This window comes from Pseudophryne corroboree, chromosome 4 (assembly GCF_028390025.1).
Source record: "Pseudophryne corroboree isolate aPseCor3 chromosome 4, aPseCor3.hap2, whole genome shotgun sequence".
Lineage (NCBI taxonomy): Eukaryota > Metazoa > Chordata > Amphibia > Anura > Myobatrachidae > Pseudophryne > Pseudophryne corroboree.
Genome location: NC_086447.1, coordinates 697,657,047 through 697,679,488, shown reverse-complemented (window position 1 = coordinate 697,679,488; position 22,442 = coordinate 697,657,047). Strand labels below are relative to the sequence as shown.

General features: G+C 42.4%; 1 protein-coding gene across 6 annotated transcripts in view; it reads right to left on the bottom strand.

Moving 5' to 3' along the window:
* UTRN (utrophin) overlaps positions 1-22,442 on the bottom strand; it is a 1,167,552-nt gene that overhangs the window by 299,185 nt on the left and 845,925 nt on the right. For 4 of the 6 annotated variants that reach the window (XM_063917938.1, XM_063917937.1, XM_063917941.1 and 1 more), the window contains 4 exons: positions 10,366-10,512; positions 4,017-4,095; positions 2,034-2,094; positions 453-509 (listed from right to left, as the gene is read on the bottom strand). In XM_063917938.1, coding sequence (XP_063774008.1) covers positions 453-509; positions 2,034-2,094; positions 4,017-4,095; positions 10,366-10,512 — 344 coding nt within the window. The remainder of the gene's footprint in view (positions 1-452; positions 510-2,033; positions 2,095-4,016; positions 4,096-10,365; positions 10,513-22,442) is intronic. The other 2 variants (XM_063917939.1, XM_063917943.1) reach the window with 1 other exon arrangement.

The window sequence follows — 22,442 nt, the reverse complement described above, 5'->3', positions numbered from 1 at the left end:
ATTCTCTTTTCAGTCTCCTAACTAGTCTGTGCATCTAGTTTGTGGCAACAAGCTACCTATCCTACTCATCTCACGTTATTTGGTATTTGTAGTATTAGATGTTTTGTGTTACATAAACTGCAGGTTTCCACTGTAGATAGATTAGAAGATGGAGCTTTCCCTGCTCTAATTTGGCAAAAAAGGATTGAGCTACACTGAGTTACTGTCACTATCAGTTGTAGCCTTAATAAAAGTGAGTTGGAGCAGTTGAGACCACTTTGTCTCTCACATCATGTGAAGACGCATAGAAAAATCTTGAAACAGGTTCAATATCTAAAACTTTCAAGAATATAAATATACTACTTTTTTGCTTCCTGTGAGCACTCTTTAAGCCACAATGTTGAAAAGCTTTGAAATATACCACAGACAAGACACATGCGTGTAGCTTACATGCCAACACACTTTCTTCTTACCTGTTCCGAGAGCACAACTTTGGACTCAAGGGTTTACTGCAATCTTCGCTGTAACAACTTTTAGATTTAAAGAAAGCACTTACTTTTCTACACAATACTTAAACAGCTAAGCTAGGCTGTTGTCATTCTCTGTTCTAAATCATTGTTTTATTGCAGATATTTTAAAAACACATCACGGGAGAATCTAACATTGCAACCTAGCAACAGTTATTTATGCACAATACAGAAAACTATGCCTAAACATAAAACACTTCTTTAACAAAACTAACAGTTAACCTAAAACAATCTATGTGTGAGGCATATCTGTATAGTCCAGATAGTGAATACTGTAGGTACACATTGTTCTGTGCAATATTTACTCCCTTCACATTTGGGTGCAAATTTTTGCATATTTTCGGCAAAATTTGGCTGTTACCAGTGACAGATCCTACCTTTTTTACGTAGGAGGCTGCCGCTACCCATGCCATAGAGGAGAGTCCCATGTCCCGGCGCATGCTCAATGGAGAGGACAAGCTCTGGTGCATTTGCACAAGCAGTGGTTTGAGTGTCCATGTGCAAACCCCCAGCTTCTATGGACTGCACTGACTGCAGTCCACAGAAGCCAGCTAGGTCTAACAAGGCAGGGAGTGGCTTCCTAAAGGAAGCCAGCCCTTTGATACTCGCAGGCCGGTCTGGCAGTCTCAGAGTGAGGAAACATCTCCCAATGGGACTGCCTTGTATGTCTGTGACTGACAAGTAGAACTGATGTCACTGCCAGTCACAGTGACGCATCTGGCTTCATTGACTTGGTGGCGGATTAACCGGTGGGGGCTGGGTTTGGCTGTAATTCGGAAGCCCATAGGTAAAATCTGCCACTGCTATGGATTAGCATACTTACTCCAAAACAAGATCTTCAACCAACTCCAAGGCTAGAAAGCCTGGGTTGGTTTTCAGTATAGCAGTGAGACCTCAAGCTATAATAATAACCAGGCTGGTTCTTGTGAGGATGGCATGTAGGGGCAATAAAACAGTATAGTCTCAGGGACCCCTGTCCATTATACTGAACATCTTAAGTAATAAAATTGCCACTCCACAGGTTTCTATATTTATTACCCCAATGATCACATCCAATTTTTTGTAGGGAGCCTCAGTGTTGTACTATAGCTCTAACAAACAGCCTGTTCTGCTACTACTCTCAGTTTGTGCCATTTCACTCATCTCTGATAGTGGGCGGGATGTACTACACATCACATTTAGGAAGCGGTACATCCAGCCACTTATCGGGTACATACCGCATTAATAACGCTTGGACAGACTGTCAAAGAAGAATAGCAGCATCTAGAAACTGCTTCTGAATGAAGGGGTATACAGAATGCACTCTCCTTTCTTTATTAAGTGACATACACTAGCTCTGATCTAGATTTGAGGTCTGGACACCTGTATTACAGTTTGTTGTATCGTGTTATTTAGAGAAATCCTCAACCATGCCCTTTTCAGTAAATGTAATAACATTGAAAAGAAAATAATATTTTACATCTTTGTTTAATCAAACAATGCGCACGTACAAAAACAGCAAAGTGTATCAAAGACAACAAAACTTACTTTATGTAGTAGGGCACTTTGTTAAGTGAAACAGATCGTTGCCATGGAAGCTGTACAGAAGCTGGAAGTGTAAAGGGGAAAAAACATGGTTTACTAAATCATAGTTGCAAAAAGAGGACAATAGAAATCATACACAATGCAAAAAGTTACCCTTTAAAAAAAAAAATGTAAGTCATAACAAGGTATGTGTTTTAATATGGACCCAATATACTGACATTTCTAGAACACATAAAGACAGGCTTGTAGTGCCAATTGCAAAAACAATTCTTCTGCTGTATACTGCAACTGCTTGTAAAAGTAGAAGGCTGGGACCAGTAAAGATGCAGGAACCTGTGGGCTATGGCCTGATTCAGAGATGGACGTGGTCAGAATTATGGGTGTGATTATATGCAAATGCTAGTTTCAGCCTTAATGAGCAAGCCATAGACAGACACTTTCTGCGCCTCTGCATGCTGTATCACCGCCAGCGAATCTAGACAGTCCACTATCGGCACACCAAAGCATCCACCATCGACACTTGTACCTGCCTATGGCATGCGCAGTGTCTCCGTCTGAACATGGCCTCTGTGGAAGCAGCTATGTGTCTGGGAACGTAGCCTGCTTGCAGTAACACACCCATGAAATTCCCATAACATGCCCATGATTTTGTTTGCAGTCACTTGAGACCATGTCCCAGCCATGAGCCAGGAATGCCGATCACTTTACTGCCTCATTTCTGACACCAGGAGTGCATCTGTGCATACATTCAGGGTTACACACATATTCAGCACATGCACAGTAGCAAATAATCACTCTACTATGCTGACACCAGGAGTGCATCTGTGCATACATTCAGGGTAACACACATATTCAGCACATGCACAGTAGCAAATAATCACTCTACTATGCTGACACCAGGAGTGCATCTGTGCATACATTCAGGGTAACACACATATTCAGCACATGCACAGTAGCAAATAATCACTCTACTATGCTGACACCAGGAGTGCATCTGTGCATACATTCAGGGTAACACACATATTCAGCACATGCACAGTAGCAAATAATCACTCTACTATGCTGACACCAGGAGTGCATTTGTGCATACATTCAGGGTAACACACATATTCAGCACATGCACAGTAGCAAATAATCACTCTACTATGCGAACATCGGCAGAGGGTGCAGTTATCGGGCACCTCTGTATCAGGCCCTCAATGCGGTCGTTTTGTGAGCTAAAAAAAATATTTTTAGCCTGGTATCTGGATGTATTGGTCGACAGTCAACAGGTCGACATACCTTAGGTCAAGAGTTACAAAAGGTCAACAAGTTCAAAAGTTTGACATGACAATGGACGACACATTTTAAATTTTTTCACGTTTTCTCAACATTTTCTTGATTTACCTGTGGCGAGCGGAGCGAGTCACCTTGCCCAAAGCTTGCAAGCTGTGATGTACGTTTGTACTGATGAAGGTCACATAACGTTAAACATATATTTGGGCCCAAAAAAAAGTGTCAGCCATTTGCACATCAACCATTGTCATGTCGCCTTTTTGACCATGTCGACCTTTTGTACCTGTCGTCTTTTCAACTGTCGACCTAATGCATGTCAACCGTTTGGTGTCGCCATAATGACATTGTCAATCCACTAATCTACACCCTCTTATTCTATCAAGTCAGATGGGATCAGATGACAGAAAGACAGAAGTTGTAGGACAGCCTTCATGTATGTGTTTGATCAGAAAGTATAGACACATGCTGGCCCAGTTCTTACAGAACAGATATGTAGTCATTCTTTGGACAGGCAATCTGTTGCCTAACAACAACAAAGTGCAAGGGTTAGTGTGGGAGAACAACCTGGCCAGGGATGACTACACACATGAAGTTGGGGGTCCTAGAAAACAGCATTAATGTCAGCCCTAAGGTTAGTAATCTTTGGGGCCAGGTTTCTAATTTAGTACTAAGTCTTCGCTTATGATTATCAGTTTTGCATTTTAAACTTACTAGACAGAAAGTGTTGGGAAGAAGGACCAAAATCCTGATGTGCCTCTTGAAGCTGTTTGAGACGTTCTTCAACTGCAGCCTACAAAACAGACACATTCTTTATTGGTAGAGCAAGATCTAAACCCCACACTTTACCTAAATAAAACAGGAATTACTCTATAGGGCTACAGTACTTTTGAAACAAAAATGAATGCGCTTATTGCGCCCAAGTTCGGATTAATATTGCTTTGCATGCTCCCTAAACTCACGCTATCCAATTGCCAAAAATTGGGTGCGATAATATTTTCTGCAAAAACCTGCAATAAATGTAAAAACAAAATGAGGATATCAGTCGGTAATCTAAAAAACATGCAAATTACTATTGGATAACATTATACTGTAGATACGTTTTGCTGTCCAAGAGAAAAAAAATATATTAAGTGCTTTTAAAAAGTTATAATTTTTCCATTTTTAAGAACAGTTAAAAATTATAGATTTTTGTTTTACAAAAGCAAATAAATGCTTTAAATATTTTTAAAATTGATGTAAGCTGATTTTTTAATCATTTTAAGTCACTTTCAAAAATTCCACCTGCAATGTTAAAAACACCTGCCCCATCCATACAACATCCCTATATATAGATATATACATCTCACATGTTTTAACCCATTATACTGCACTTTTCATAACTTAACCCCAATCATGACAAGCAATTATTACCATAATTAAGCTAACTAGAAACTTCTAATTGCCTAATTAATCAGTGTCCCAGGAGTTCTGAACCATGTCTCAACATTTTTACCTTAAAAAAAGACGCAGTAAATACTATGGAAACACAATTTCTTACACCACAGGATAAAAAAAATGAAGACGACCTGTTAAATATGCCCCTATATATGCTGCCACACCTTTTCCAAATAAAGGCTTTTTTTTTATTTTAACTCAGTGCCGGATTATAGGAGGGACGGTCATTCCAGGGGCCCCTACACATTACGGGCCTCCACACACACTGCTATTTTAATCGGAGTAGTTCCCCTCCGGCGGCTCAGCTGTTAAATAACAGCGGCCGCCGAGGAACTACTCTGTGTACAGTCTGGCTCACAAGATAGCAAAGTGAAGTCCCGCGAGACACTCACCCAGAGCCGCCCATATCTGCTGGCTCAACACGCTGTGCTGCTGCTCAGTGATGTCCAGGTAATATATATGTAATGTGTGTGTGTGCTGGTTTTTAACAGATGTGTGCATGGGGGAATGAAGGGGGGGGTGCTCAAGGGTGATTCGCAGCAATAGTAATGGAGGTCCCCACAACTTCGTTGCCCCGGGCCCCGACCAGTCGTAATCCGGCCCTGTTTAAACAGTAGTGATATTTTTCTTTATTGCATTTTAAACTGGACCCCTGAGTTATTGAGCACCTTGACAGGGCACTGAGGATAATACAATGTCACTTAAGATTTGTAACCATGTAACCACAGTAAATGAAGAGGTTTAGTCCCACTTAGCCTTTGCAGACTTAGCTGCCCTTTTTTAAATCATTTTGACTGGTGTTATAATTATCTTTTCTTCAGCTGTTGAGATATGTGTATTCTAAAGAATTAGCTTCAGGAATGAAATAAATCTAATTTTAAGTAGTTAAGCACACACAGTACTAAGTTACCTTGGGGAGATGTATTATAATGGCACGCATCATGCAGCTATAACACTTCCTGTTTCGACTCGTTACCAAGGCAAAACATGAAGGAACATCGGCAACATCTTGTCTGTCGAAGCAGGGATGTGAAAACTCCCACATTCGGCGACCCCCGCCTGAGCGCACAGCGTATTAGCTTAGTGCTGATGCTCTGTGTCTCCCTGCCCTGTCGGCTCCAGTGCACATGTGAGAGATCTCTCTACTCTCGCAAGATCTCACATGCAGCCCGGAGGAGCACTGTTCCTGACTGTGGTGTATGGGCAGCGACACCTGCAGCTGTCGAAAAACTATCAGGGCATGTTGGGTTTTGTAGTTTCACAACAGCTGTACAGCCACAACGTACCTACCTCTGAGGTGTGTGGGCAGTATGTTAACAGTGAATATTCCTACAGCAACTATATGGTAACACGACAATGCTGGCACCATGATAGAGATACAGGTGTAATGCTACCATAGCATCTGAACCCTGCGGGTATTACCATCATGTTTAAAGTTATAACACCAGCACGGGTAAAATGCTCTAAGCAGCATTATACCAGTGTTGGTATCCCGGCACCGGCATTATCATGTCGGCAAAGTCTCTGCAGTTATACTCACTGTCCCACTTCTGGATTACAGTACTGGTTGTACAGTATACTAGAAATGTACATCCTAAACCAGTGGTTCTTAAACTGTGTGCCGTGGCACCCTGGGGTGCCTCCAGGTACTTGCAGGGGTGCCCTGGATTGGTGGTCCGGGACCAATTGAAATTATTTATGGTCAATGTAATAGGCAAAACCACCAGTGTTGGTGGCCGCTAATCATAAAATATGTGGCCAAACAGAAGCAAATCTTATCCCTCACCACACAACTGAACCTAAGGATGACATAGAAACACAATTTATTTAATATAATATTTATTTTTAAATGTCTCAATAAACTTTTGGCCCTGGGTGCCATGAAAATAATTCTGACACTCTAGGACACCATAATTCAAAGAAGTTTGGGAACCACTGTCCTAAACAATAAATGCTGACACATTTACAATTATTAGATCTACTAACATTGTACACTTATAGTTTTGTATGAAGATTAGTTTTTATTACTGGGCCCTAACAACAGCTAACTTAGCGCCACACTATGGTTACCACCCTGGTCGTACACTCTATGCGCAGTCATGTGATCATTTTCATTTAGTGCATATTTCTACAATAAACTAATAGATCTATATGAAATCTAAAAGCTCTATTTAGAAATGAACACACAGCGTCGCTTGTTTTGTATTCTTTTTTAGTCATGTAGTTTGCAGAGGAATTCTGAGTGGACTTAGTGGGTCGCTCCACTAATCTTTCTTTATTCTGTAATGCCTGTACTTTGAAAACTAAAATCCTTGTCCTGTGCATAGTCAGCATCTCCTTGGGGATACACTGTCCATCCAGTGGAAACTGGATTTGTTTTAATCAACATTTTGCATGGGTGGCAATAAAGCGATTTTTCTTCTGCCAGCTTTTGCAGCTCTCAATAACAGCAACATGATTTATGGAGTTACAACACTGCTTACAAATTGTATCCAATATATGTATCACAGAGGTGCCAGGGAGCAACAGATAAATACATGAGAATTACAAATGGAGGGTATCAAAGGAAAATAAAACCATGCCCCAGTAGAATCGTTTTCTTCTTGAGATAGAAGAATGCTGACAGAAACAATTTGGCACACGCGGGGTCAGGATCTGCATTACTGGATATGTGCGGCAATATCATAATAAAACAACATAATGCAAAACGAATCATTAAAGAGGCTCTTCAACAAAAATTGAGAACGAAAGGTTAACAACTTTTTAAGAATTTTTAATATATGTCCCCTAATATAATAATTGTAATCATTTTCTCTAATAGCAACCACCACTACTGTATAATGCTTATCTGGTATAAACTATAAACAGGTTACTTATAACAGTCAGACATACTCGAATCTTCTAGCTGGCTGTGACACAAATCATTGCCACTAACCAGAGCAATATACAGTAACACCGTCTCAACCGCCGCTGCATCATCCCTGCGTCATTTCCCCCCGACGCAGTTATATCCCTGACATCAGAAAAATAATAATATTGTTTGGCATCAGAGCTGATGCTGCTGTAACGGGATGGGGAAGGGAGAATATTTGGGGTAGATATAGGATCAGGTGCTAAAGTATTGTTATTTGTCAAGACCTGCTTCAACAATTTAGCATGGCGAACCAGGTCCTGACACAGGCCAGATGTATTATTATTTGTTTTGCCAAAGTGTGAGAGTCTTAACTTACCTCTTTGGCGAAGTGCACTCTCCCTCTGTTGGCTGTATCTGCTGTCGGGGACCGGCACTTGCAGAGACTGTATGCATGCGCCGGTCAGTAATCCCCAGCTGCACCCACTGGCTTTTTACAGGTAGTGGTACCTATTGGTAACTTAAATCTTTTAACTTAAAAAGCACAGGGGATATTTGATAGGTTCTAAAGTATTATGGGGGTCTCTTATTAACATTTCTGAAAGAAGTTTGCAACCTTTAGCTCTAGATGTGTCCTCATACACCTAGCCTTGATACACCATGCATAGTGATATGCCTGGCGCGAGTGAGCCGCCCCGAGTGGTAGTGCATAGCAACTTTTTCTCCAATTTTGCATCTTACTTGCATCGCAGACTGCAAAAGACCACTCAATCTGTATCAGAGACGCCGGGCTGCTACTTTAACCGCACAGGAACTAGTTTACATACAGTATGTGCAAAGTTGCAGGTGAAGCACAATGAAACTTAGCAGCGCTTCATATACAGAGTCAGACACTGTCACACACAGATGTGCAAGTGTTACACATTAAAATAAACAGTGCAGACCCTTGAAGCAGTTCGGTTGCATCACATTGTGACAAAGGCACTTGGCACATGTCATGTCGGGACCTGGCGTGCTGAGAAGGTGCGTTTGATGCACCTGTGGCAATAGTGTATTAGGACATCTACGTCCTGTCCCCTATTGCAGGTGTTAGCAGGGCTCCTGGGACAGAGCCAATTAGCTCTGCAGCAGCGGGAGCAATGCAGAGCTCTGCTGGAAGAGCAGCGGCCACACTTGGATCCTGCTGTGAACCACACGTGCTGCTGTACATACAGGTGCCCCTTCAGGGCTTGGATCCTGGAGGTAGGTGTCTCCATTGCCTCTGGGAGTTATGCCCCTGTCCAGATTCTAGGTGGCCAGTAAGAATTAACAAAGAAGTGGTAACTGATTGTTAAAATTAACAAACAAACATCAGATGGGCCAACCATAAATAATCATAGTACTGTATGCACAGTATTTATTTATTTGTTTATTTATTTGTGGGGGGCGTGAAACATAACATATTTATTTGGACTTATGGGTCAACAGTAACTAATTCCTTGGTTAGTGTCCCCACTTAATATTGTACAATGCTGTGCACTCATAATTGACTTCATGATCTGTTGCAAACTATTTCTAGGGACTCACTGCTGATAAAAAGGTCACTTATACACAGAACATACTGTATAAGTTGGATAGAAGGCACAACACTCTTCAATCCTATCAATTACGTGCAAGGGTGTCGAGTCGCCAATGCAACAGCGTAGAAACGTCAGCAGCAACGATAGCCAAACTTGTGGCCCAATCTCGCAGGGGAATCACTGATGGTTGTATGCAGCCCTATGGGGTTGCTAACAAAAAAAAGTCTGGAGTTACTATAAGCACGCATGTATGCATATAGAGTTAACTGAATCAAGAACTATGACTTCCTACTTACATTGACTCACATTATGGCCCTGTCCATCACATATAACCCCCCCTTACTTACACTAGTGGATATGGAGGAGATCTCTAAAACCTTCCAAATAGGACAAACTGAGAAGCTGCCCATAGCAACCAACTGTTAGCTATCATTGTATTGACTGTACTAGATAAATGATAGCTAGAATCTGATTGGTTGCTATGGGCAACTTCCTTACCTGTCCTCTATAGAAGGTTTGAAACACCTCACCTAATGTACTGCACCACACAAGATCTACATGCTCGTCTACTGAAATGTTCTGTGCTGATGTGAACCTTCAAGGGTCTGAATGTGTACAATCTGATTCCACACAGACATGCAGGAGATGAGGAGTGAATGCAATATAGCCTCTTATCCTGGTCAAACACCTGGCCGGGGATGAGGGAAATACTGGAACTGCAGGCTTGCTTATGTCCCTGTTTAGAATTTAAACTTTTACTGTATCTACTTTTTAGTATTTCTTTTTGCAGAAACAACGGAGCAGATTCCCTCAGACCTACTAATACACCTGTGGACAGTTATGATCTTCATCACATGACTCCCAGTGATGCTATGGTGTAATGTTACTGCAGCAGCCACTACAAAGCTCATAATAAATTCATGAGAACCGAGACCTGTTGATGAACAAAAGAATTACAGAAAGTTTGACCCTGATTGAAGTAATATGTGTAAGGTATGACCATCTAGTGCAGTCTATCAAAGCACATTTATCATACAGTTTAGAATTTTTAAAAGTGTGAAAATCTTTGGGAAAACTTTATTAAAATTAGATGGAAATGATAAGAAAATAAAATGATTTCGCAACATAGAATTAAAAATCACAACAGCAGCTTTGTCGAGTTGGAACTATAAAGCATGTCGCATTCCCTGAACATCACAAGAGCAGACAGTTATACCTGTAGGAGTTTCCATCTGATGTTCAGGTCATCCAACTGGCGAGCTGTTTTAGCAGATGGCTGAATATCTAGAGCTGAGAGCTGACTAGCCACGTCATTCACTGTCTTCACTTTCAAGCTAATGGGTGTCATATCCTCTCCCAATGCCTGTCATATAATAGAACAGTAGAGAAGAATATTTAAAACCACAGTCAGCATTGCGAAAACTTTGAGTGAGCAGAGAACATTGGACGTGACTGTAAACGGTACTGGATTTTATTTGGAGAGGTGTGAAAGCATTTGTAAAAACTGTAATAAATAATTCATAATGAACAAATAATATTTACTCTGATACGAAATAAAAGGTTACATTTCATTAAATAAATTCTGACATATTTGGGGACAGGAAAAAAAGGTAATTGTTTTACGTAATTATTAATTAATTATTTATGCAAACCACCCATATATCACAACAATAACGCAGATGACTAAATTAACAGAAAGCACAATCTTTGCTATTTTAGCATGAATTACATTTGTATATGACAAAACTCTATGGAGCATATCCAATTAGCAGCGTTAATTTAGCAGCGTTCTTTTTTAATATGATTTAATGAGGGTTTTTTTCTAGCAGCCCCAGAACAGGTGCAAAGCTGGAGAAAATCCCTTTTTTAAAGGTCAAAATGTTAGGACTTGGCTCAGAGTCTCTGGGAGCCCACCCCCCTAATGATTACTTAGGCAATTAGAGGTTTTTAATGGCCTTAATTTGGATAATAATTACATGACATTCTGGGGGTGAATTCTGCCAAATGCAGAGTAATGGGTTAAAAGACGTGGGACATGTGCTGTATATGGGGGTGTTGTATGGGTGGGACAGGTGTTTTCAACATTGCAGTTGGTAGTTACAGGTGTTTTTTTAACCAGTTTTTAAAAGTGGCTTAAAATTACTAAAAAAATCAGCTTACATTTATTTTTATTCACTCCTAAATTTAATTAGAGCATTTATTTGCTGAAAAACACTTGTTTTCTATCATTTTTTCACTGTTTATATAAAATGGAAAAATCATCCATTTGTAACCTTTTAAGAGCCCCAAATATTTTGCTTTTGCCCAGTAATACACATTTGTATTGTTATGCAGTATTTATTTGAAGTTTTTCAGGCTGATTTCTCCATTTTCATTATCAACAAATTACTGCACAAGTTGTTTTTTTTCAATTGGATGGCACATGTATCGAGAGCTTGCATTGTAGTGTTAATCGGAAATTGAGTATAATGATGCATTAACTTTAGCAAAAAAAAAAATCTTGCTGCCAACTGGATATGCCCCAAAGTTTCATATCTAAACACTTACATGATGGTGATGATGAGGATAATAATAATAATAATAATAATAATAATAATATTTCAGATATTTTACTGTATCCCGGGAAAGTCATTAAGCACCTGTTTAAATATTTATAGTATTAAATAAAGAGCATCACTCTTCCACAAATACTGTATTATTTCAAGTTTCTTGAAGCCTTTAATCATTCCCTCACACAAACATGACCGTTGTTTTGACCAAGCGATACAGACAATATGACTATGTAACTGAGAACATATCAAAAATGCATGTTTATACAGATTTGCAGTATATATATATATATATATATATATATATAATATATATATACACTGTATATATACACACACATACATACGCTGCATACCTCCTAATTTTTAGAAGTTAGGGGGCGTGGCTTTGCAGGTAGGGGTCATGGCATCATGGGAAGTGCCTTGATTGCAGTCCACACACCCCTTTTTGCTGTTGTGTGGGGCACGCCGAGCGCTCTGTGAGCTACTGGAATGCCCCTTGTTCTTCTCTCCAGGGGAATAGACGCTGTGCGCATGAGGGGGTTAGAGGGTCTCCCAACTGCACGCCCACCACTGCGGGACACTGCAATCCGTGGGTGGGACAGCAGGACAGTCCCATAAAAACGGGACTGTCCCGCCAAAATCGGGACAGTTGGGAGGTATAACACTGTACATATATATAATTTCTTTTATTAAAAGGATACAATTTTAGGTAATTTTATAGTATGATCAGTTTCCTACTATTTGAGATACATTCTCTCTTATAATATTAAGAATACAGATTGATTGTAGCAGGAAACTCATTTCTCTGGGTTAAAGAGACAGCATGACTAAGCTTGGCATATGTCTATAACATGCATTCACTTCACACTAGCTCATGCTGTAGTTACATTTAGATACTATTAATACCATTACTTGTCGTGGTGGTTTGTTTTTTTCATTTTGCCTTATACATATGAAACACAAATTAGTATATGCTAAGACCACAACACATTTGAGAATGAGCTTTAATTTAACTTTAAATTGAAGTTCATATTAGAGATGAGCGGGTTCGGTTTCTTTGAATCCGAACCCGCACGAACTTCACTTTTTTTTTCACGGGTCCGAGCGACTCGGATCTTCCCGCCTTGCTCGGTTAACCCGAGCGCGCCCGAACGTCATCATGACGCTGTCGGATTCTCGCGAGACTCGGATTCTATATAAGGAGCCGCGCGTCGCCGCCATTTTCACACGTGCATTGAGATTGATAGGGAGAGGACGTGGCTGGCGTCCTCTCCATTTAGATTAGATTTAGAAGAGAGAGAGAGAGAGAGATTGCTGTGATACTGTAGATTAGAAGAGAGTGCAGACAGAGTTTAGTGACTGACGACCACAGTGACCAGTGACCACCAGAGACAGTGCAGTTGTTTGTTTTATTTAATATATCCGTTCTCTGCCTGAAAAAAACGATACACAGTCACACAGTGACTCAGTCTGTGTGCACTGCTCAGCCCAGTGTGCTGCACATCAATGTATTGTATATAAAGCTTATAATTGTGGGGGAGACTGGGGAGCACTGCAGGTTGTTATAGCAGGAGCCAGGAGTACATGATAAATAATATTATATTAAAATTAAACAGTGCACACTTTTGCTGCAGGAGTGCCACTGCCAGTGTGACTAGTGGTGACCAGTGCCTGACCACCAGTATATTAGTAGTATTGTATACTATCTCTTTATCAACCAGTCTATATTAGCAGCAGACACAGTACAGTGCGGTAGTTCACGGCTGTGGCTACCTCTGTGTCGGCACTCGGCAGGCAGTCCGTCCATCCATAATTGTATTATAATATATACCACCTAACCGTGGTTTTTTTTCCATTCTTTATACCGTCGTCATACTAGTTGTTACGAGTATACTACTATCTCTTTATCAACCAGTGTACAGTGCGGTAGTTCACGGCTGTGGCTACCTCTGTGTCGGCACTCGGCAGGCAGTCCGTCCAACCATAATTGTATTATATACCACCTAACCGTGGTTTTTTTTTCATTCTTTATACCGTCGTCATACTAGTTGTTACGAGTATACTACTATCTCTTTATCAACCAGTGTACAGTGCGGTAGTTCACGGCTGTGGCTACCTCTGTGTCGGCACTCGGCAGGCAGTCCGTCCATCCATAATTGTATTATAATATATACCACCTAACCGTGGTTTTTTTTTCATTCTTTATACCGTCGTCATACTAGTTGTTACGAGTATACTACTATCTCTTTATCAACCAGTGTACAGTGCGGTAGTTCACGGCTGTGGCTACCTCTGTGTCGGCACTCGGCAGGCAGTCCGTCCAACCATAATTGTATTATAATATATACCACCTAACCGTGGCTTTTTTTTCATTCTTTATACCGTCGTCATACTAGTTGTTACGAGTATACTACTATCTCTTTATCAACCAGTGTACAGTGCGGTAGTTCACGGCTGTGGCTACCTCTGTGTCGGCACTCGGCAGGCAGTCCGTCCAACCATAATTGTATTATATACCACCTAACCGTGGTTTTTTTTTCATTCTTTATACCGTCGTCATACTAGTTGTTACGAGTATACTACTATCTCTTTATCAACCAGTGTACAGTGCGGTAGTTCACGGCTGTGGCTACCTCTGTGTCGGCACTCGGCAGGCAGTCCGTCCAACCATAATTGTATTATAATATATACCACCTAACCGTGGTTTTTTTTTCATTCTTTATACCGTCGTCATACTAGTTGTTACGAGTATACTACTATCTCTTTATCAACCAGTGTACAGTGCGGTAGTTCACGGCTGTGGCTACCTCTGTGTCGGCACTCGGCAGGCAGTCCGTCCATCCATAATTGTATTATAATATATACCACCTAACCGTGGTTTTTTTTTCATTCTTTATACCGTCGTCATACTAGTTGTTACGAGTATACTACTATCTCTTTATCAACCAGTGTACAGTGCGGTAGTTCACGGCTGTGGCTACCTCTGTGTCGGCACTCGGCAGGCAGTCCGTCCAACCATAATTGTATTATAATATATACCACCTAACCGTGGTTTTTTTTTCATTCTTTATACCGTCGTCATACTAGTTGTTACGAGTATACTACTATCTCTTTATCAACCAGTGTACAGTGCGGTAGTTCACGGCTGTGGCTACCTCTGTGTCGGCACTCGGCAGGCAGTCCGTCCAACCATAATTGTATTATATACCACCTAACCGTGGTTTTTTTTTCATTCTTTATACCGTCGTCATACTAGTTGTTACGAGTATACTACTATCTCTTTATCAACCAGTGTACAGTGCGGTAGTTCACGGCTGTGGCTACCTCTGTGTCGGCACTCGGCAGGCAGTCCGTCCAACCATAATTGTATTATAATATATACCACCTAACCGTGGTTTTTTTTTCATTCTTTATACCGTCGTCATACTAGTTGTTACGAGTATACTACTATCTCTTTATCAACCAGTGTACAGTGCGGTAGTTCACGGCTGTGGCTACCTCTGTGTCGGCACTCGGCAGGCAGTCCGTCCAACCATAATTGTATTATAATATATACCACCTAACCGTGGTTTTTTTTTCATTCTTTATACCGTCGTCATACTAGTTGTTACGAGTATACTACGATCTCTTTATCAACCAGTGTACAGTGCGGTAGTTCACGGCTGTGGCTACCTCTGTGTCGGCACTCGGCAGGCAGTCCGTCCATCCATAATTGTATTATATACCACCTAACCGTGGTTTTTTTATACCACCTAACCGTGGCAGTCCGTCCATAATTGTATACTAGTATCCAATCCATCCATCTCCATTGTTTACCTGAGGTGCCTTTTAGTTCTGCCTATAAAATATGGAGAACAAAAAAGTTGAGGTTCCAAAATTAGGGAAAGATCAAGATCCACTTCCACCTCGTGCTGAAGCTGCTGCCACTAGTCATGGCCGAGACGATGAAATGCCAGCAACGTCGTCTGCCAAGGCCGATGCCCAATGTCATAGTACAGAGCATGTCAAATCCAAAACACCAAATATCAGGAAAAAAAGGACTCCAAAACCTAAAATAAAATTGTCGGAGGAGAAGCGTAAACTTGCCAATATGCCATTTACCACACGGAGTGGCAAGGAACGGCTGAGGCCCTGGCCTATGTTCATGGCTAGTGGTTCAGCTTCACATGAGGATGGAAGCACTCAGCCTCTCGCTAGAAAACTGAAAAGACTCAAGCTGGCAAAAGCACCGCAAAGAACTGTGCGTTCTTTGAAATCCCAAATCCACAAGGAGAGTCCAATTGTGTCGGTTGCGATGCCTGACCTTCCCAACACTGGACGTGAAGAGCATGCGCCTTCCACCATTTGCACGCCCCCTGCAAGTGCTGGAAGGAGCACCCGCAGTCCAGTTCCTGATAGTCAGATTGAAGATGTCAGTGTTGAAGTACACCAGGATGAGGAGGATATGGGTGTTGCTGGCGCTGGGGAGGAAATTGACCAGGAGGATTCTGATGGTGAGGTGGTTTGTTTAAGTCAGGCACCCGGGGAGACACCTGTTGTCCGTGGGAGGAATATGGCCGTTGACATGCCAGGTGAAAATACCAAAAAAATCAGCTCTTCGGTGTGGAGGTATTTCACCAGAAATGCGGACAACAGGTGTCAAGCCGTGTGTTCCCTTTGTCAAGCTGTAATAAGTAGGGGTAAGGACGTTAACCACCTCGGAACATCCTCCCTTATACGTCACCTGCAGCGCATTCATAATAAGTCAGTGACAAGTTCAAAAACTTTGGGTGACAGCGGAAGCAGTCCACTGACCAGTAAATCCCTTCCTCTTGTAACCAAGCTCACGCAAACCACCCCACCAACTCCCTCAGTGTCAATTTCCTCCTTCCCCAGGAATGCCAATAGTCCTGCAGGCCATGTCACTGGCAAGTCTGACGAGTCCTCTCCTGCCTGGGATTCCTCCGATGCATCCTTGCGTGTAACGCCTACTGCTGCTGGCGCTGCTGTTGTTGCCGCTGGGAGTCGATGGTCATCCCAGAGGGGAAGTCGTAAGCCCACTTGTACTACTTCCAGTAAGCAATTGACTGTTCAACAGTCCTTTGCGAGGAAGATGAAATATCACAGCAGTCATCCTACTGCAAAGCGGATAACTGAGGCCTTGGCATCCTGGGTGGTGAGAAACGTGGTTCCGGTATCCATCATTACTGCAGAGCCAACTAGAGACTTGTTGGAGGTACTGTGTCCCCGGTACCAAATACCATCTAGGTTCCATTTCTCTAGGCAGGCGATACCGAAAATGTACACAGACCTCAGAAAAAGAGTCACCAGTGTCCTAAAAAATGCAGCTGTACCCAATGTCCACTTAACCACGGACATGTGGACAAGTGGAGCAGGGCAGGGTCAGGACTATATGACTGTGACAGCCCACTGGGTAGATGTATGGACTCCCGCCGCAAGAACAGCAGCGGCGGCACCAGTAGCAGCATCTCGCAAACGCCAACTCTTTCCTAGGCAGGCTACGCTTTGTATCACCGCTTTCCAGAATACGCACACAGCTGAAAACCTCTTACGGCAACTGAGGAAGATCATCGCGGAATGGCTTACCCCAATTGGACTCTCCTGTGGATTTGTGGCATCGGACAACGCCAGCAATATTGTGTGTGCATTAAATCTGGGCCAATTCCAGCACGTCCCATGTTTTGCACATACCTTGAATTTGGTGGTGCAGAATTTTTTAAAAAACGACAGGGGCGTGCAAGAGATGCTGTCGGTGGCCAGAAGAATTGCGGGACACTTTCGGCGTACAGGCACCACGTACAGAAAACTGGAGCACCACCAAAAACTACTGAACCTGCCCTGCCATCATCTGAAGCAAGAAGTGGTAACGAGGTGGAATTCAACCCTCTATATGCTTCAGAGGTTGGAGGAGCAGCAAAAGGCCATTCAAGCCTATACAATTGAGCACGATATAGTAGGTGGAATGCACCTGTCTCAAGTGCAGTGGAGAATGATTTCAACGTTGTGCAAGGTTCTGATGCCCTTTGAACTTGCCACACGTGAAGTCAGTTCAGACACTGCCAGCCTGAGTCAGGTCATTCCCCTCATCAGGCTTTTGCAGAAGAAGCTGGAGGCATTGAAGGAGGAGCTAACACGGAGCGATTCCGCTAGGCATGTGGGACTTGTGGATGCAGCCCTTAATTCGCTTAACAAGGATTCACGGGTGGTCAATCTGTTGAAATCAGAGCACTACATTTTGGCCACCGTGCTCAATCCTAGATTTAAAGCCTACCTTGGATCTCTCTTTCCGGCAGACACAGGTCTGCTGGGGTTGAAAGACCTGCTGGTGACAAAATTGTCAAGTCAAGCGGAACGCGACCTGTCAACATCTCCTCCTTCACATTCTCCCGCAACTGGGGGTGCGAGGAAAAGGCTCAGAATTCCGAGCCCACCCGCTGGCGGTGATGCAGGGCAGTCTGGAGCGACTGCTGATGCTGACATCTGGTCCGGACTGAAGGACCTGACAACGATTACGGACATGTCGTCTACTGTCACTGCATATGATTCTCTCAACATTGATAGAATGGTGGAGGATTATATGAGTGACCGCATCCAAGTAGGCACGTCACACAGTCCGTACTTATACTGGCAGGAAAAAGAGGCAATTTGGAGGCCCTTGCACAAACTGGCTTTATTCTACCTAAGTTGCCCTCCCACAAGTGTGTACTCCGAAAGAGTGTTTAGTGCCGCCGCTCACCTTGTCAGCAATCGGCGTACGAGGTTACATCCAGAAAATGTGGAGAAGATGATGTTCATTAAAATGAATTATAATCAATTCCTCCGCGGAGACATTGACCAGCAGCAATTGCCTCCACAAAGTACACAGGGAGCTGAGATGGTGGATTCCAGTGGGGACGAATTGATAATCTGTGAGGAGGGGGATGTACACGGTGATATATCGGAGGGTGAAGATGAGGTGGACATCTTGCCTCTGTAGAGCCAGTTTGTGCAAGGAGAGATTAATTGCTTCTTTTTTGGGGGGGGTCCAAACCAACCCGTCATATCAGTCACAGTCGTGTGGCAGACCCTGTCACTGAAATGATGGGTTGGTTAAAGTGTGCATGTCCTGTTTTGTTTATACAACATAAGGGTGAGTGGGAGGGCCCAAGGATAATTCCATCTTGCACCTCTTTTTTCTTTTCTTTTTCTTTGCATCATGTGCTGATTGGGGAGGGTTTTTTGGAAGGGACATCCTGCGTGACACTGCAGTGCCACTCCTAGATGGGCCCGGTGTTTGTGTCGGCCACTAGGGTCGCTAATCTTACTCACACAGCTACCTCATTGCGCCTCTTTTTTTCTTTGCGTCATGTGCTGTTTGGGGAGGGTTTTTTGGAAGGGACATCCTGCGTGACACTGCAGTGCCACTCCTAGATGTGCCCGGTGTTTGTGTCGGCCACTAGGGTCGCTAATCTTACTCACACAGCTACCTCATTGCGCCTCTTTTTTTCTTTGCGTCATGTGCTGTTTGGGGAGGGTTTTTTGGAAGGGACATCCTGCGTGACACTGCAGTGCCACTCCTAGATGTGCCCGGTGTTTGTGTCGGCCACTAGGGTCGCTAATCTTACTCACACAGCTACCTCATTGCGCCTCTTTTTTTCTTTGCGTCATGTGCTGTTTGGGGAGGGTTTTTTGGAAGGGACATCCTGCGTGACACTGCAGTGCCACTCCTAGATGGGCCCGGTGTTTGTGTCGGCCACTAGGGTCGCTTATCTTACTCACACAGCGACCTCGGTGCAAATTTTAGGACTAAAAATAATATTGTGAGGTGTGAGGTATTCAGAATAGACTGAAAATGAGTGTAAATTATGGTTTTTGAGGTTAATAATACTTTGGGATCAAAATGACCCCCAAATTCTATGATTTAAGCTGTTTTTTAGTGTTTTTGGAAAAAAACACCCGAATCCAAAACACACCCGAATCCGATAAAAATAATTCGGTGAGGTTTTGCCAAAACGCGTTCGAACCCAAAACACGGCCGCGGAACCGAACCCAAAACCAAAACACAAAACCCGAAAAATTTCAGGCGCTCATCTCTAGTTCATATGTGATTTCTTAGAACACTCCACATTTTTAAACAGTTGACGTTCATCGTCTGCAGAGCCACTCTGTCAGTCCCTCCATTGGTTACCTGTATTCTACCGTATTCAATATAAAATACTTTTACTCACACACAAGGCCATTAACCGTACTACACCAACGTACATCACTTCGCTTATCTCAAAATATCTCCCAACCCAACCTCTTCGCTCTTCACAAGATCTGCATCTCTTACCCACACTCATTACTCGCTTCCACTCACGATTGCAGGACTTTCTTTGGGCTGGACCCACTCTGTGGAATGCCCTAGCACGCACAATAAGACTCTCCTCTAGTCTCCAAACCTTCAAGTGTTCCCTGAAAACTCACATCTTCAGGCAAGTGTATCAAATTCCAGAATCGCCCACATAACTTTCCTAAGCTTTCCTATCAAATTGCATCTACTCTGCACAGTCCACACATACAGTATCCTCACATGTCTTCTCATTCTTCACTTTCCCTTCCTCCCAACCTCAGTACATCACTGCTGTGTGACCATATCATACAGCCCACCAAGAACCTTTGCAATCTGGTGGACAACTACGCAATAGATAACACATATCTTTGTGTATCCATGCCTATTTCTCTATGACGGTTTGTTATTACCCAGTTTTGTAATATCATTCTTATTTCAAATTGTAAAGTGCAACGGAATTTGCTGCACTATATAAGGAACTGTTAATAAATAAAATAAATAAGTTGACATAGATTTCCCAGTTTTTCATGCTCAAATTATAGGCACCCTACCTTAAATAATATCATTAGCTATAACAGGCTGCTAAAATGTATATCTTTATACACTAGGGAAAAATGATTGGACACATAAGGGGTATTCAATTAGGGCTGTTTTTTTGCCTAGGTGAAAAATTCGGCAAGAGCGAAAAACATGTGGATCGGTGAATCCACGTGTTTTCGCACCTGCGCCGGCAAAAATGTGGGCAATTTTTGCAGATTTTGAGGCATTTTTCGCCAATGTCTTTCCGCTAAAAAAGAAAGAAAAAAGCATTGGCAAAAATGCCATAAAAACAGGCCCGCAATTGAATACGCAGAGGGGTGAATTCAATAGCTCAGAAATTATCAGAGCTAATTGAATATCCACCATAGTGTATAAGTTTAATTTTTTTAAGTTTTTGTGGAAACACTGGCTCATCTTTCTGAGAAACAAATCTGCAAGCCAATCACATACTTTCTGCTCAGGCGACGTGGCACATGTTCTGTTAGTAAAAGTGGTAGTGGGTATTAAAATGTGGCGCTACCTGGTTGCTATTTAGGAGGAGGAGTCCTACTGAGGACTTGCCCTCCCAGATCTTAAGTCCTTCCTGCGGTAGGTAATCCTTCTTTCTTGAATAAGGAACCTTAGTGTTCCGAAACGCGTTGGGATCATCACCCCTTGGACCAGAGGAGGATTATCTGCCGCAAAAAGGACTTAAGATCTGGGAGCTTATGCAGGGCCAGTCCGGACTTCCCTGCATTCATCACCACCTGCTGCTCCCCAACGTATTCCTCGGTAGGACTCCTCCTGAACTACAGTATATGTTTTTATTTTGTCCACACAATGCCTGTATGTGTGGTAATTTTATAAGTTATATGATTTGGATGATACAGAGTGTAATAAATTTTGATTTTTTTTTTTTACTTTTTCGTTGTATCTGATGTATCCTAAATAGCAACCGGGTAGCGCCACATTTTAATACCCACTACCACTTTTGCCAATTGTTCCAGTGGGGTTAGGGTACCCCTTTTTTGTATTAAAAGACCAGCTAACACCCAGTGAAGCGCCCAGGGTATCCTGTCACCCATTGTATATGTTCTGTTAGTAACTGGTGATAAGTATGGTAGCTAGCATGCAAACTGACCTGGCTAGCATGATGGCCAGTATGCACAGTACAGGGTGCCTGTGAATAATCTATACTAAATACAACAGGATCTGTCACAAAACCAAAACGGACTTTTTTTTTTTTTTTTACTTCAATGGTTTTTATTGAGGGAAAACCAAGTTTTATGGGGTACAGAAAGAAAAAGAAAAACGGGGCAAGTCATACAACATATTATAGAGAATGAAGGGGTGGGGGGTTGTACACGGGGAGGGGGGGATAGGGAGCATCCAGCACAGTTATAGGTACAGGTACTATGATAGCATGGTTATTGGACACAGGCAAAAGCTAGCAAAAAAGAAGAAGAGAGGGGACAGACTACATAACGTAGAAATATGAATATTGGTAAGAATCATAAATCTTTGGTACTAGGAACTACAAAGGTGGATTTGTCATATTGCAACGAGAAACACAAGTTCTAGCTCTATAGGCTAAGGCAGTTAGATAAGGAGAGAGGGGAGGCAGGAATGTAAATAGAACCTGATGCTAACCTGGGCTGAGAAGAAAAGAACATATATCTACATTATTACAGGAGAGAGTCTCACTAAGCAGAGTTTCCAAATTATTACACATTAACCGGGTGTTCAATTAGACTACCGTGGGGCGGGCCACTTAAAATAAGAATTTACTTACCGATAATTCTATTTCTCATAGTCCGTAGTGGATGCTGGGTACTCCGTAAGGACCATGGGGAATAGCGGCTCCGCAGGAGACTGGGAACATCTAAAGAAAGCTTTAGGACTATCTGGTGT